At 36.7% G+C, this 17,013-nt stretch overlaps 2 protein-coding genes across 2 annotated transcripts; both read left to right on the forward strand.

The window, feature by feature from the left end:
- The first annotated feature begins 2,593 nt into the window (after window positions 1–2,593).
- LOC102247914 (olfactory receptor 51V1) lies at window positions 2,594–3,526 on the forward strand. Its single transcript, XM_005863044.1, has one exon. The coding sequence runs from the start codon at window positions 2,594–2,596 to the stop codon at window positions 3,524–3,526; it is 933 nt and encodes a 310-aa protein (XP_005863106.1).
- A 3,978-nt stretch (window positions 3,527–7,504) lies between these two features.
- LOC102248214 (olfactory receptor 52Z1) lies at window positions 7,505–14,273 on the forward strand. The gene is made up of 3 exons (XM_005863045.2): window positions 7,505–7,566; window positions 10,155–10,183; window positions 13,315–14,273. Exons 1-3 carry the CDS (start codon window positions 7,505–7,507, stop codon window positions 14,271–14,273), a joined length of 1,050 nt encoding a protein of 349 aa, XP_005863107.2.
- Window positions 14,274–17,013: the final 2,740 nt, after the last annotated feature.

Genomic DNA, 17,013 nt, shown 5'->3' on the forward strand with positions numbered 1-17,013 from the left:
CCCCTCCCCCATTTAAGCAATCCTATCCTATGTAATGTATCTATATCAATAAAAGGGTAATATGCTAATTAGACCGGGTCAATCGGCCATCTTCTGGACGTCTGACTTCCTTCCAGACAAAGCCATGGTGGTGGGGGCTGAGGCAGAGGCAATTAGGAGTGATCAGGCTGGCAGAGGAAGACAGTTGGGGGCAACATCAGGCTGGCAGAGGGTTAGGGGCAATCAGGCCGGCAGGGAAGGGCAGTTGGGGGTGATCAGGCAGGCAAGCAGAGGTGGTAATGGGGCAATCAGGCAAAGAGGCAGTTGAACGGTTAGGAGCCAGCGGTCCCAGATTGCGAGAGGGATGTCCAACTGCTGGTGGGGATCAGGCCTAAACCAGCAGTCGGACATCCCCCAAGGGGTCCCAGATTGGAGAGGGTGCAGGCTGGGCTGAGAGAACCCCCCCTCTTCCGTGCCCAAATTTCATGCACCAGGCCTCTAGTAAATTAATTAATTAATTTAGAATCACTTGAGATGTTATAAATGCAGGTTCCTGGGACTCATCTCCAGAAGATTCTAATTCAACCACTTGGGGGCAGGGCCTGGGAATCTATTTTAAAAGCTTCCTGATGTGCAGGCAAGGATGGGAGCCTTTGTATGAAGTATCTGCTGAAGAAGCAGATATGAAGCCCTCTGAACATGTGAAAAAGCATGTTTATTCCAGGAATTTTCACTCCATCTAGAGATCATGACCATAGCAGCCTCACTGATGATCCAGCATTGTGTTTTAAACAAAAATTGTTTTGTTTCTTTTCATCACAAGAAAGCACATAAGAAATATCTACTTAAACTGGTAAAAACGTATTAACTTACCTTTAAAAGTACTTTAAAATTTTTTTAGATTTAAAAAAAAGTCTTTATTGTTGAGAGTATTACAGATGTCCCCCCCTTTTTCTGTCCATTTCTCCCCTCCACCCTGCCCCAGATCCCACCCTGCCCCAGGCCTTCACAATCCTATTGTCTGTGTCCATGGGTAATGCATGTATGTATATAAGTTCTTTGGTTCATATCTTCTCCCCTCCATGCCTTGTACCATCCTTGTATAATGTACATAACTTTGCAAAGTAAAACTTGTAAGGCCTCTCTCTCCATTTCTCAACCCAGCCCTCTAGACAAAACTACCACTAGTAACAGGAGTGCAGAACACTTCCTAAGCATTTATGTAGAGAATTTAATTTTTTAAAAGGCCCATACAAGTTCTATAACTCAAGATTTTAGTTCATTTACTAGAAAATATGTTTAAGGTCCTGGAGAGTAAAAAAAAAGAATCACTTTTTTTCTATAGAAATAAAGAGGACCATGACAAGAATAGGTCATTAGGGAATATAAAGATTAGTAGACAATGAGAAAATGAGAAGACATTGAACTACAGAGAAATTGTAGAGGAGAGAGAGTTTATTCTCATAGAAAAAGCCCAGTAATGGACACAAAAAGAGGATGGTAATTTGGTCAAATATTTTCAGTGTAGTTCTAGTGGTGGTGGAAAAAAAAACAAAAACAACTATCCTGAGTTGTAATATTGTGGATTCCCCAGATCATTTCCCAACCCTTTCCATTGAAGTCTTTTTTTTATGCCATTCCTCAAATCAGATATTTAATATTCTAATTTTGGCATTTAGCTAAATTATCACAAGTCTTTTAAAATGTTCATTGTTACTGTATTATTTTCAATGTTAGAATATTTTTATGTATTTACTTGTATATTTATATTTTATTATATTCCATACTTGATTGTAAGTTTCAAAAGAACAGAGACATTATAAACTCTTCAATGTTTCTATGCAGGTATTGTACACAGGGCTTATGAATAAATAAGTGACTACATAAATGAATAAGCAACCCCCAAAATGTCTTCCATTGGGATAAATTTTTTCTTTATATAACTTAGTTTGATGATGTATATGTTGTACTTGTAGATATCATAGATATAGAGGGTTGAAGATAGATTGTGACTCTTGCAATCATATTTTGCTATTGTTAGGACCTCAGGCCTGCTCTATTAGAAAAGTTTTCTATCCTCACTGCAGGAAAATCTTCCCAGGAGAATGCTGCACCTGCATCATCCACCACAAGGGAATAGTGGTCTCCCAGGAGCCTGGGTTCACCTGGCTCATAAAGCTCTTCACTCCTCAAAACTCTGAGCTTCTGATTCCCTGTACCATAAGGACTGGTAAGGAAGAAAGCATTCGTGAGGCTAACTTAGGAGCTGCGGAGCAGCAGCCCTAAGCTGTCACTGTCACCTGCTGTGTGTGGTGACAGTGGCTCAGAGAGACTAAAAGTGAATGAAGTTAAGCAACTTACTTGCTTAAAATGGTCAGGACATTGACTTGCTTCTGTAACCTCTGAGGCCGAATACTGAGGAGATTCCCTGTGAAATCATCTTGTGCTGTAGCTTATTCCAATGAGTTGAGTGACCCTGGATTTCTACAGTTAGCTTTACCTGTGCTGTACTCTGAGGGGCTGTGTTACCTGACTATTCTCAACGACAGCAGATGGTTGAAACAAAGCTGTGATTAAATACTTTTCTTATCCTGAAAATTACCTTCAAATAATCATGTCTGCTTCTACTACCAATTCCTCTGTATTCATCCTTACAGGGTTCCCTGGCCTGGACCAGTACTATCCCTGGTTTTCAATTCCCTTCTCCTCCATCTATGCTATGGTTTTCATGGGAAACTGCCTGGTGCTACATGTGATTCGGACCGAACCAAGCCTGCATGAGCCCATGTTCTACTTCCTGGCCTTGCTGGCCCTCACTGACCTGTGCATGGGGCTGTCCACAGTGCACACGGTGCTGGGGATCCTGTGGGGGCTCAGCCAGGAAGTCAGCCTGGATGCCTGCATTGCACAGACTTATTTTGTCCATGGTCTCTCCTGCACAGAGTCTGGAGTCCTTCTTGCCATGGCTTTTGATCGCTTTACTGCCATCTGCAATCCTCTGAGATACAGATCCATCCTGACTAATAGTAGAGTCATTCATTTCATGGTGACCATTGTGCTGAGAAGCGCTGTGTCCATTCTTCCTGTCATCATTCGTCTGAAGTTCTTCCATTACTGCCGCCCTCATGTCCTCTCCCACTCTTTCTGCTTGCACCAGGACCTGCTCAGGCTGGCCTGTTCTGACATCCGCTTCAACAGCTTCTATGCCCTGGCTCTGGTGATCTGTACCCTGCTGTTGGATGCTGTCCTTATTCTCATCTCCTATGTTTTCATCTTGTATACAGTGCTGGCAATTGCATCTCGGGAAGAGAGGCTCAAGTCTTTGCAGACCTGTGTTTCCCACCTCTGTGCTGTCCTGGTTTTCTATATTCCCATCATTGGTCTCACCATGGTTCACCGCTTTGGGAAGCACCTCTCGCCTTTGGTTCATGTTCTTATGGGCAACATTTATATTCTCTTTCCACCCCTGATGAATCCAATCATCTACAGTGTCAAGACCCAGCAGATTCGAAGCCGGATGAAGAAGTGGTTTTCTTTGAAAATGTAGGGAAACCTTTGAATTTTATTCAGTAAAATGTTTTTTTTCCCCCTTCATTGATTAAGGTATTACAAATGTGTCCATATCCCGCTATTGCCCCCCACCCCCCTCCCAATCTTGCCCTCACCCTTACCCTCTGTTGTCTGCATCCATTGCTTATGCTTATATGCATGCATACAAGTCCTTTGGTTGATCTCTCTTCCTTACCCCCACCCTCCCTATCCAGTAAAATGTTTTAAGATAAAAAACAATAATGCTAGTTCCCATATGTTCAATAACTTATAATTTGTATAATATTTTCTAAAAAGTTCTGTTCTTTTATGAGGACTAGAATATTTAAAAAAAAATGTAAGTGCCAATAGGAGAGAGGTGGTAGAACTAAGTTTTCCTAATACACATTCCAGAAAAGATTTCTGAAAACTTGCTGGAAGATAATCATAGCAATTATGGACATGACAATAAGTGTCTTTGCATTTTGTTGACATTTTCTTTCAGCATGGTTGTCATATGAAAATTGTGTTACCCTTAGTTTGACAATATTTTTATTTAAAACTAGACACATTTCTGGTTAAGATTTTGGAAGCATGTTTATAGTTTAGACTTTTTAAAAATGGTGTTTATATCAAAATATATGTGCATTCCTAGAGGTGAGTTGATGCTGAACTGTGATGCTGACCCTTCCCTCTCCTATGTTCCTTTTTTCCCATTAATGACTTAGTGCAAGTCCATTAAAGGGATTTTGAAATGCAAAGATTTATGATTTCTCTATTTCAAAGATATTTCTCTTTAATTCTTTCTACCCTCTGAAGATATATCTTATTGCATATAACTTTTTCATTTAAATTTTTTTTAAATTTATCTTTATTGCTGAAAGTATTACAGATGTCCCCCTTTGTTGTTGTTGTTGTTGTTTTGTCCCATTGACCCTTTCCACCCTACACTTGCATGTATATATGCATGTCCATGGGCTATGCATATATGCATATAAATTCCCTACTTTACCACGACCCCCCCATCCCAGAGTATTATGCTAACAAATATAAACCAGATAAAGATAAGTATCACATGGTGTCATTTTACATTTTTATACATATTTTATCATTATAATTTCTTCATGCCATTTAAAGTTCATAAAATCTTCAGAAAAATATTTTAGAAGTGATTGCAAAAGCACAATTGAGAATTAATGGTGACCTCTCTTAGAGTAATGGTTGTGAAAATAAAAATATAACAGAGATGAACGATATTGTGGACAAAAAGGGGCCACATGTTAACCTGACTAACTCAGGGATGACCAGTGTGGTAGCCTTGCAAACTCAAGAGACCTAAAGTAACCATAAAGGATGGTCTGAAATGAAAACCTTGAATTAAAAAGCAGTTTATAGTAGGTAGTCATGTCTTAGGTTAGTATCTTCCCTGACAAAGATCAACTTTGATCTTCACTAAACCTATTTTTTTGCATCTAAGATAACATACCTTCTGAATGTCAGGGTAACTTGTAACTTCCCTTTTTCCGGACCCCTCAGGGCACAATCAATGTGCCAGGGCACCAGGAACAGAGACCACAAATTCCCTCATTGTTATTGTTAATTGTTGACTGTTAACTATCCTGCACCCACCTAATTAAAAAAAGTATGTGTCTATCATTTTACTTTTTATCCAATCCCAGAGCTCCCCTCCCCTTTGCTTTCTCCTACCTCCTTAATCTATCACCAATGGAGTTAATGTAACCCACTCACATCTCCTCTTTTGATTGTAATCTATAAAACAAGGTAAAACAAACAAACAAACAAACAAAAAACGCCATTCTCGGAAGCACTATCTCAATACTTTGAGATTCTGCTTTCTGGCAATTGTTGACTCAAATAAACTCACAAAAATACACCACAGGTTTGAATGCAGAGTTTTTTTTATGTTAACAACACTTAGAATATATAAACAAATTTTAATAAATGATTGTGGGTTGGTTTCATAGTTGATGCTTAGGTGTCTGATGTAAAACCACGTTGATGGTACGTCATTCAATGAGATAGTGACAGAGAATTACTATTGTTTATAAAAGGGGATAGTGAAACCCACTTTGAATGCATAAAATTTGAGGTGTCTGCAGAACATTTATAAAAATCCATTTAAATTCTTAAGTACTCCCAGTGTTTCAGATGCAGTATTAGACACTACTAAGGTACAGGAAAACAGTAGAGAGCAAAAAGAGGACTTTGCCTTCATTATAACAGGTGATACAGACAAAAATTATTAAGGATACATCTACATTTACAATTATGATAAATGCTATTATTAAGAAATGAAGGGTAGCCCAGCCTCAGTGACCCAGTGGTTGAGCATCAACCTATGAACCAGAGAGTTGCAGTTCGATTCCTGGTCAGAGCACATGCCTGGGTTATGGCCTTGATCCCCAGTGGGTTTCAGGAGGCAGCCAATCAATGATTGTCTCTCATCAATGATCTTTCTATCTCTCTCTCCCTTCCTCTCTGAAATCAATAAAAACATATTTTTAAGAAATTCTAATAAAAAACTCTGAGCAAGGAGAATATGAATAATGACTTCCCTAAGCAAGTGGTATGTAATTGAGGTCTAAAGATAGAGGGATAAGTAACCTAAGGAATATAAAAAAGAAGGAAATTTTAGAGAAACAATAAGAAAATAAAAGTTGAGAACATATTGGACCATCTGAAAAACAAATGAATAAGTGACTATGAAACTTCAAGTATAAATGTTGAAAATTAAACAGAAAGAGGGTTATGAAAGATGAGATTTTACTTTAGTTTTAATTCTTAGAACAATATGCAACTAATGAATTGCAATTAGAATGATGAAATGATCAAACATGTATGTAAGAACATCTGTCCCATTATTGAATAGATGAGAAAGAGTAGAGTTGCCAGCAAAAAAAAAGATGAGTCTTAATAAAAGGATATAGTAATAGTTGAGTAGAGAATTGAATCTCTTTTATCCTAACTAACATTTCAGGAAAGGCGAGGTTTTAAGGTAATTCTTATTCTAGATTTTATTTTCTCTTCAAATCTGTATAATTAAACCATGTTCTGTGGAAGGTCGCTTTCTTTTGTGGCCTTTGGTTTAAGATACCCTTTCTAAAGATGTAAATTTCTCTCCAATTCACCAGATTTCTAAAATGAGCAATGGATGCTCTTTGTGACTGGCCCCGAGTACTGTTTGGAGCTATCAATACTCCACAGCTTGTAGGTTGCTGGTTGCCTTTGGAAAGGACCAAGATGTGTTTCGGGTCTGGTTTTCCTAGCCCAGTGTCCAGAAGATCAGGCAGACTAAAGCCTCCAGAGATCTGCCTCTGCCTGCAAGCTGATTGTTATTCTCAGTCTTAAATAGCCTGAGGATATCAGCCACAGCAAGGTGTAGACTCCACAGGATGGAGAGGTTTTTCAACAGGGTGGTGCAATTGCTTCCCCCAGGCTAAAGCTGCCTGTATGTTAAAGTTCTCCTGGAGAAAGATGTCCAGGAGAGCTGCCTTCCAAACTCTAACCCCAGAACCCCCAACCCTGGATAGATCCAGAGACACAGAAACATGGAACAGGCTGTAGAATCTCAGAGGGAAGGCAGGGTTGGGTCGGTGGGTGGGTGGGAAGGGATCAACCAAGAACTTGTATACATATATGCATAGCCCATAGACAGAGACAATAGTGTGGTGAAGGCCTGGGGCAGGGGAGAAGGGGAGAAGGGGTCAATGTGGAAAAAGGGGGGCACATAATACTTTCAACAATAAAGATTTTAAAAATAAGTAAATAAATATTAAAATGAGCAATGGAGATGTTAAATGAAAGTCACTTCCTGCACCCATGTACCTTTTTCTTTCCATGTTGAACAGTTAGTGACTTGGGATTCTGTGCTGCCATTCTGATCACCTTGCTCAGACTTTTCTTATTCAATGTCTGTGAGGTAGACTTTGATGCCTGCCTCATCCAGTTGTTCTTCTTTCATGTTTTTTTCTCAACAATGTCAGGCATCCTCTTCACAGTGGTTGTTGACCGCTACGTGGCCATCTCTAACCCACTCAGGTAAACCACTGTTTTGAGGAATTTCACCATTGCTAGGAGCCTGGGGCTTTTGCTATGGGCCGTGGCTGTCATTTTTAGAACCCTTTATAATTAAGTGAATGAGGTTTTGGAAGTCTAATGTGTTATCCCACTCATACTGCTCACATACCCAGATATCACTGAACTCTTCTGTTGTGACCACCACATCACAAGCATCTATGGCCTCATCACCATTCTCATCACCTTCAGAGAGGACTGTGTACTCATTTTCCTCTCATATTTGAAGATTCTGTCACTGCTAAGCATTGCCTCTGGGAAGAAGAGTTCAAGACCCTTAACACTTGTATTTTCACATCTGAGCTGTGCTGCTGATCTATGCCCTTATGCTGGAGATATCCATTATGCATCATTTTGGGACACATGTTCCACCCATGGTGCACATTACCTATTGATCCCTCCTGTTCTCAAGCCTGTTTTATGCACTGTTAAAGTCCAGGAGATAGGCATCTGAACTTTGGGTGATCTACTGAAATTATAGCCGAGAGAACTTTAGGGTCATTTATAGATTTCTGTAATAATTCTTATGAAATCAATTTCTAACTGGAGCAAATAAAATATTCCTGTGTTTACAATCCTCATGCACTTGTTTGTCTTTCTCACTATTCTAGAATTTTTTGAACAATATCTTATGACCTTTTATTTACCACAAGTAACTAAACTAAGATAGGTAATAAATAATTGTACAAATAAAGAGTGCATTCTCAATAATCTATATAATCAGGAAGCCCCAATATTCATGGAAATCAGTGATTTCTTAAAATATCAGTGATTAGTTAAAAACATAAGGCATTCCATGATTTTTCACAACCTATCCTTGAAATTAGGTTTAGTTTTCTCAGCTTTCATTTATGAGAGTTTTGTCTTGCTTAGTATGACTTTAAAAGTATATTATTCTACTTTACCATGTATATAACCTAACTTCTTTGAATCCATTGACAAGTACACAGTAAAACTTAGATAACAAAGCAGAAAATTACAGAATAGATTGAAATCACCATTAACTAGTATTTTGATATGCCAAATAGTACTCTTTGTCTCACAATTTTACTTGCTGATCTGGATTTTGCTGCGTTATGAAATTACCAGGTATATAACTAAACTTAAATAAACTAGTCTATTAACTCTTAGTAGCTGTTGGAAAGTGTGTTGCTAAGAATATTCAATAGAGGAATGATACATTTTATTTGGACAGAACCCATTTTAAATATTCTTGCCTCCAAGCAGTCATTAAAATAGCATAAAAATAGAGAAATGTCAGTGCTTTTGGTAGGTTCATGCCCTGCCAAGAATGGGAAAGAAATACTTCATGACCAGTACATCAACCTCTCAAAGGCTACATGGGGCCTTACATATTCCTTGCTCCCACATTTTGCTATCTGACTATGGCTTTTTTATACCTATTATATGAAAAAACAAACAAAACAAAAGTTTTCAAAATATTACTCTTACAAAGCAAAGTTTTCTAGACATGCATGAGAAATTCATAATATTTCTAAAAGGTTGAATGACAAAGTAGGAGCTTGGAAGTTTCACACATTATCTCACCTGTGCCTCTAACCACTCTATTGCCAGCCTACCTCACCCTCAGTCTAGATTCTCTGGAAAACGTGTGAACACTTTTTGCAGTTGTTATTTTTAGTTCCTTATTTATCTTTCTCATCTTTATTTTTGGAACTTGGTGCCCTTATGTTTCCTGGTAAAAGAATTTTTTTTTCATTGAAGATTGTCTATTTGTTTTAGACAAGGAACATGTCTATTCTTTCCATGGAAGTATTCATACTAAAAAGGAATCAAGCAATGCATGTGACCTATAAAATATATATTGGAAAAATTAAGAAGTAAATGAATGGTTGCAAATCATTTGAGACATAAACCACAAAGTGTAAAATAAAGAATCAAGACCAAAATCTATGCCAGGAAAATTTGCATAAATCTTATAAAGAAAAGCAATTGAAAGATTATTTTGTTTTGGATCAATGTGGATATTTATGATTAAACAATGTCTTTTGAGATCAACTAAACTATGAGAGACTGAGACCTATATTTTGGTATGTAGGAAAATTCTAAAAGAATATCATATTATTAAATCCTATCTTGAATGTTTATCACTAGAAAAGGAAGCACAATTTTATATTATTCAGTATTTTCTGACTTATATTAAATAATTTCCCAACACTGGTGATAAAAGTGGTCATGGGTGTCAACAGAAAAAATGTCATGATGAATTCAGATTGGTAAATTAAAACAGGTGATTTACTAGATCTCTTTGAACAAAGAGGGTCCATGATTTCAGAGCTCAAGAACACTTTTAACATAGAGGGTCCATGATTTCAGAGTTCAAGAACACTTTTAAATTAGAGGGTCCATGATTTCAGAGTTCAATGTTTAGCACTTGTAAACATTGGTAAATATTTGCAATTATTATTTTTACCATTACTGCTACATTGTCCATTTCTGTGCTGACATGTGATATGTGGATATAGCAATTAGCTTTATAAAAATAAAAAAGAGTCAACTCAATTTTTCTAATTAACTTTTTATCTTTTCAGGGAGAACAAGATATCTCATAAGAAAGAAAGTAAAATATAATTAATTTTTGAAAATAAGATTATATATAAAGACCGCTGGCATTGATCTATAACTCCAAATACTAAATAGCATCCTAATTCTTTATCTCCATTAAAGGAATCTTCTTATTTTAATGGTATTCTGTAACCTTTGCAATAAACTTGTCTCACTTTTCTGGGTATGCAACATTTAAGGAGTCAATTTTGGTTTTCACTCAGGTAAATATATATCTGTAAACTTATTTTAATTAATAATAGGTTGGTATTTGTCCTTAGTCTTATGATGTATATTCTCCACCAAAAATTGGGGTTTATGACATAGCTGATATACTCCTTTCCTAGTCAAGGTTGTCTAGCCATACACATAAATTGTTATTTTAAATGGTAAGCCTAGTCAGCTAATCCAAATACTGACTGTGGGTCTCAGGTGCTAGGGCAATCACTCAGCATGTAAAATACCCAAAAGACTTCTCAGCCCAGAGGATATTCCTTGTGTTGTTTTTATAAATACTGATGGACAATAGAGATGACTATATAGATGCATCTCTTTCTTCTCCGAATTCTTATAAGCTAAACATGATTATCTCGCTCATGAGACCTAATACTTAAGACCTAAGAATATCACAAGGAAGAAACACCTGCTTTTTTATGTTCCCAAAGATTCTGAGAAATCATGCATTTAAAAGGTAAATTAGAATAGCTTAATGGTTAAAAATCTGGGTTCTGCACTTAGGATCCCTGGATTTTAAAACATGCTTTATATACTTATTAATGATATGACCTTGGAAAAGTCCTTCAATGCTTGAGTTCCCCTCTGTGTAAAATTGGACACTAACAATAGCTACATCATATAGTAGTGGTGACCATTAGATTAGATAATCCACATAAAGGGGTTAGAATAGTTTTTAGGAAAATGTTTAGCATTTGTAAACACTGATAAATATTTGCAATTATTATGTTTACCATTACTGCTATATTGCCCATTCCTGTGCTGACATGTGATATGTTCTCTGTTTAAATATGCTGATATTTTCTGTGTGATGATTACACAGCAAAGACAGGCACTGAAAAGGAAGCAAAACCTCTGTCTTACAAGGCTAAACACAGTGGTTGCACCTCCATATTGTTAACAAAATAACTATTAAAAACTATATCTCTCTTTGAGATTCATTAAAAACCACATCATCTCTTTTGATGAGAATTTTTTGTCTTTTTTTTTTCCTCATCTGAATTGTCAGAGAGAAAGAGAGAGAGAGAGAGAGAGAGAGAGAGAGAGAGAGAGAGAGAGGCGGGGGAGGAAGAGGGAGGAGATGTGTGGTGAAGGATAGATTGAAATATTTGTTGATCTACACATTAAGCATTGCCCGGCCAGTGTTGCTCAGTGTTTGAGCTTCAATCCATACACCAAGAGGTTAACCATGCAATTCCCTGTCAGGACACATGCCTGGGTTTCAGGTTTGACATCCAGCAGGGAGTGTGCAAGAGGCAGCCAATCAATGTTGATGTTTCTCTTTCATAGTTGTTTCTAACTCTCTCTCCCTCTCCCTTCTTTTCTCTCTAAAAAAATTAAATAAAACATATATTAAATAATAATAATAAATATAATAATGTGATATTGGGTCCTACTTCCTTATTAAGGGCTGGGATATTTACAAAGAATTTCAATTAACTCGAGGGGTGATAGTAAGAGATCTTGACATACAGTGTAGTTTTTCATCTACCTAATGGTGTGACAAACTCACTTGAAAGCCAGAGCCATGCAGATTCTAGATTTCAGTGGTTCTTTTTCAATGAATAGCATTTATTATTCATAACTTTGAAACTTCCTAAGATTTACAGTCAAATAATAAATATAATAATGTGATATTGGGCCCTACTTCCTTATTAAGGGCTGGGATATTTGCAAAGAATTTCAATTAACTCGAGGGGTGATAGTTAGAGATCTTGACATACAGTGCAGTTTTTCATCTACCTAATGGTGTGACAAACTCACATGAAAGCCAGAGCCATGCATATTCTAGATTTCCATGGTTCTTTTTCAATGAATAGCATTTATAATTCATAACTTTGAAACTTCCTAAGATTTACAGTCAAAAAGTCTTCATAAGCATAGTTGGTGCCTTTGCAATCTACTGCATTTGATTATAAACTTGACTAATTAAATTAATGTTTTATAGTCCTGGTAATAAATAATTTTACATGTCAGTTATTCTTTTGAGAAAATCAATTTTATTTTATGATTTGTGCTATATTAAAAGTAAGAACTGCTGTTATTTTTTAAAAAGCTGATATTATTTTATTAAAGAATATGAAAAGTAGTCACTCTATCTGTAGAAAGCTCTTTCAATAATAGGTATTGAATAATTATGAACCTGATATTCTTCAGTGACTTTCTTGTTCTGAATGAGAATAGTCAGTACTCTGAATTTTTGTCTTCTTTGACTCTATTTAATGATCCTTAAGATTTAATGCTTATTAAGGTGTGAATAATATTACAATTTTAGCATAATAGTTTAAATTTCACATTAATTCAACCATTATCTTCAAGAGTTCAAATGAGAGACAGATGAATAAAACTTTTTTCTTTATTGTAGAAAAATTAGGCCAAATGAACATATGTTATGCCCTTAGGATGAAAACATGAATAGGAGTCTTCATGCTGGCTCCAGTTATATATCAGTCTACCATCCAACCCACCTCCTGCCATTAAATTTGTTCATCACAGAATGGAATATTAATTCTCTCCAGTGTTATATCTAGTTTTGTGAAAAGATAAAAAGTTATGTTTGGGATTTAAGAATTTATTATCAAGTTAGAATGGCAAAAACTATATACATAGTACAGTTAAAAGTTTAAAACTCATATACATCAATTATGTGAATATAGCAATTAGCTTTACAAAAATAAAAGATTCAACTCAATTTTTCTGATTAACTTTTAATTTTTCAGGGAGAACAAGATGTCTCATAAAAGAGAAGTGGTTTGCCCATAAGCATTTAGTTATTTAATGTATTTCTCAAAACATTTTATTCTCCTTCTACCTCATCATGCCAAAATTAATGATTAGGACTTGAGTAGGATGAGAGATTACTCATTTTCTACTATTACTTACATTCTTTTCTCTCTGTTTTCTATATAACAGAATTTGACTACCTCTCTTTAACAACATCCAACTATACATCCACTCCCCTCATTGCATTTCTGCTAACTGGAGTCCCGGGATTAGAAGACTTCCAAATCTGGATCTCTATCCCTTTCAGCTTTATGTACCTTTTGGCTGTGATAGGCAATGGCCTGGTTATGGCAGTGGTGGCCTGGGACAGGAGTCTCCATGAACCCATGTACTTATTCCTGGCCATGCTAGCACTCAATGATGTCCTTCTTTGTACTGTCACAGTGCCCAAAATGCTTCTCATCTTCTGGCAGGGCCCTTCCCCATCAACGTTTCCTGCGTGTCTCACACAGATGTTTTTTGTTCATGCTCTGTTCCTCTCTGAATCTGCTGTTCTACTGGCCATGGCTTTTGATCGCTATGTGGCTATCTGTGCACCACTCCGTTATGCAACCCTATTTACAGGCTCTCTCATCAGCAAGGTGGCCTTGGCTCTGGTGTTTCGAAGTGTGGCTGTAGTTACCCCTGGTGTCCTCCTCATTCTTCGTCTGCACTTCTGCCGGAGCAACATTATCCGCCATACCTACTGTGAGAACATGGTCATTGCCAAGTTGGCCTGCAATAGCATTGCCCTTAATAGCATTTATGGGCTCACTGCAGCTCTCCTCACTACAGGGCTGGACTTTGTTCTCATATCCCTGTCCTACTGGGTAATCCTGAAAACAGTCTTTAGACTACCGTCTAGAGAAGCCCAGACAAAGGCCTTTGGAACCTGTGGAGCTCATATATGTGTCATCTTGATATTCTACACTCTGGCCTTCTTTTCCTTCTTTACCCATCGCTTTGGAAAACATGTGCCCAGGCACACCCTTATTCTCTTGGCAAACCTCTACTTACTGGTGCCACCTACCATGAACCCCATTGTTTATGGGGCAAAGACTAAACAGATAAGGATGAAACTACTAGTGCTCTGTAACCATTCAAAATGATCCAAGGGTTACAAAGCAATGAGAACAGGGAGTCCAGGATGGAGGACTAAGCTTAAATGTCATCTGAATTATTCTGGGCAGATCATTCTCCGGAACACCTAACCTCCGGATAGAGCTTGAAATATTCATATTTCCAAGTGCTATCTCCCTAACACTGGGGAACAGGAAGATAAAGGAACTGTTCAGGTTCCATCAAGAAATATCTCAGCATATTAAGGTAATAAACAGTGGAATATCACTATAACAGCATAGAGGATTTGGGTATTTTTTTTTAATAATACACAATGCCTCTTCTGTGTCAATTTGCTATAGACAGGACAAAATGTAAATTCCTTAAAGCAGGGATTGGTTCTGATCCTAAACTTATTATTACATTCAGAGGGCCCAGAATATACAAAAAAAATAATAAATATTTGTTTACTAGATAAATGCCTTAGCTAATCAAATAATAAATGCTGATGATTTTAAAATACTAGTTTTTTTTCTTTTCAGAAATCATCCCCTAAGCTCCCAGAAAATATCTCCTTCAATATCTCAGTTTAATAAAGATTTTTTGTTGTTTCACATAATAGAAATTTACCCTGATTAGATTAAGTAAACAAAAAAGCAGGTTCTGAGTAATGTCATGACATCCAAGGATAATTTGAAGATCTATGACTCAGGAAGGACAAAAGCCAGGCTGCTCTAGGGCCTCAACAGCAGGAAAGCATGGACTTCTCTAATGGATTTGGTGATACTATTCTGTCCCACCTGCAGCAATTATGGGACAATAAATATAATTGCCCCATATTGGGTCAGGTTGCTAAACCTGTATCAATTAGTTCTATCCCTTCATATTTTTATTTAAGAGGAATAAAACTGTGGCAGAGCAATTCTCAAGAGAAGAAATTATGGCAAATAGTCAGGATTATGTTCACTGGATTCATGTGGCTCTTTTATATAAGCACATGCCATTTTCCTACTTTAGCTCTTCCCACACCAAACATTCTTGCTAATTGCATTCTATAGTACCTGGCAGACACTTTATCATCTGTAAACCTATCTGCCATAATTCCTGCAGTGTAATTCCTTTTCCCTTCTCCTCTTGATTAATAAAAGAGCTAAATTATTTCCTTGACATCAGACAATGAAAAGGGAGATCATAAATATAATGTAAATATATGCATGGTCTAGTGGTTGAATTAATTGGATTGAATGCCTTGAAAATACTTTATATCATTCTCTTTATAAATGCATATGGTTCTAGATTCTATGTCTATACTTGTTCAAAGATGAAAACTAAACAAAGGGGAAAAGGAAGGTTTTTATACCTTTCAACACTTGTATAGATCTTAATAATAAGTACTATGCCATGTGTCTGCCCTGTGCTTTTGGAATAAATTGGTCTATTTCCTGAAGCAAAAATAAATAAATAAATAAAAAGTACTATGTTCTCACATGTCTTACTCTAGCTACTATTGGAACTGTGCCTCAAACAGTTTATTACCTGTAAGAATAAGCATTATGCTTTATGTAAAGAGGCATTTAATTATTATTGAATATATAAATGATAAAGAAATGAATGAAGAGCAATGAAATGAATCTTGAAATAAAGAATGAATAGTTGGGTGTATTTTTTTTTATCTTGGAAGAAAATATTTTACCTGTCATGAGTCCACATTTCATATCACTTAACATTTTTATTTCAAAATTTAGGCATATGGAATTTCCAAGTACCTATTTCTGCTCTCTGGTTTTAAATCAAGTATGTTTGTTCCCACCCCTCTTTACCTTATTTCTTGATTCTGTGCCTAATTACCCCTCTCCTTTAGCACATTCACCTTGATGAAAGATATAACAACTAAAAATAAAGCAAATTATATGAATATAAAAATTAGATAATATTTACTGCAATAAATAAAATTGATAGTAAAAAAGGACATTTTGAGGAGAATGCAAACATTACCATCAGCTGTACATTGTTTGTATAAGTAACATTTAACTATTTATAAACATCTTTAAATTAAGACCTTTAAATACAAAATATACTTTTAACCTATGGATGCTGAATACACAGTTGCTAGTGCTTATGCTCCGAAAATGAAAGTTTTATTACAATTTTGACAAAATATATTTTATGTATCCAATTAGTCAAACAACTTTATGACCTGCTGTTGAATAAGTTTTGTAGGCAGTCTACTTCATCCAAGCTTTCATTCATAACTTTTCCTCGGCTCTGCATACTTCTGTATCGACTGATCATTACTCCCACCACACACTATGATTCTTTGACTAGACTGGTTTCAGAACTTAAAACTATTAGAACAACATTTTAAAAGTCACACTGGTGCCTTAGCTGGTTTTGTTCAGTGGATATTACATTGGCCTATGGACAGAAGGATCCCAGGTTCAATTCCAGTCAAGGGTACATGCCTGGGTTGCGGGCTCAATCCCTAGTAGGGAGCGTGCAGGAGGCAAGCAATCAATGATTCTCTCTCATTATTGATGTTTCTATCTCTCCCTTTCCCTTCTCAGAAATCAATAAAAAAATATATTTTTTATAAAGATAGTCACACTGGTCCATAATAAACAGTTAACATCCTAATATATAAAAAGCCAGGGGCCGTCATGACTGAAACAACTGGACGGATGACTGAACAGCAGTCTGCGTGGGACGACCAGGCCAGCAGTGGGGTTAGTGAGGGATGACCAAACAACTGAACAGCAGGCTGCATGGGGCTACCAGGTGGCAGGGGGGACA

This window comes from Myotis brandtii, unplaced genomic scaffold (assembly GCF_000412655.1).
Source record: "Myotis brandtii unplaced genomic scaffold, ASM41265v1 scaffold1704, whole genome shotgun sequence".
Taxonomy (NCBI): domain Eukaryota; kingdom Metazoa; phylum Chordata; class Mammalia; order Chiroptera; family Vespertilionidae; genus Myotis; species Myotis brandtii.

What these genes read in the sequence shown, in the direction of transcription:
- LOC102248214 (XM_005863045.2), top strand. Translation starts at nt 7,505, where the DNA reads ATGTCAGGCATCCTCTTCACAGTGGTTGTTGACCGCTACGTGGCCATC. An exon ending in GCCATCTCTAACCCACTCAG is followed by an intron (nt 7,567 to 10,154) that starts GTAAACCACTGT and finishes TTATCTTTTCAG; the next exon opens with GGAGAACAAGATATCTCATA. An exon ending in GATATCTCATAAGAAAGAAA is followed by an intron (nt 10,184 to 13,314) that starts GTAAAATATAAT and finishes TCTATATAACAG; the next exon opens with AATTTGACTACCTCTCTTTA.
- LOC102247914 (XM_005863044.1), top strand. Translation starts at nt 2,594, where the DNA reads ATGTCTGCTTCTACTACCAATTCCTCTGTATTCATCCTTACAGGGTTC.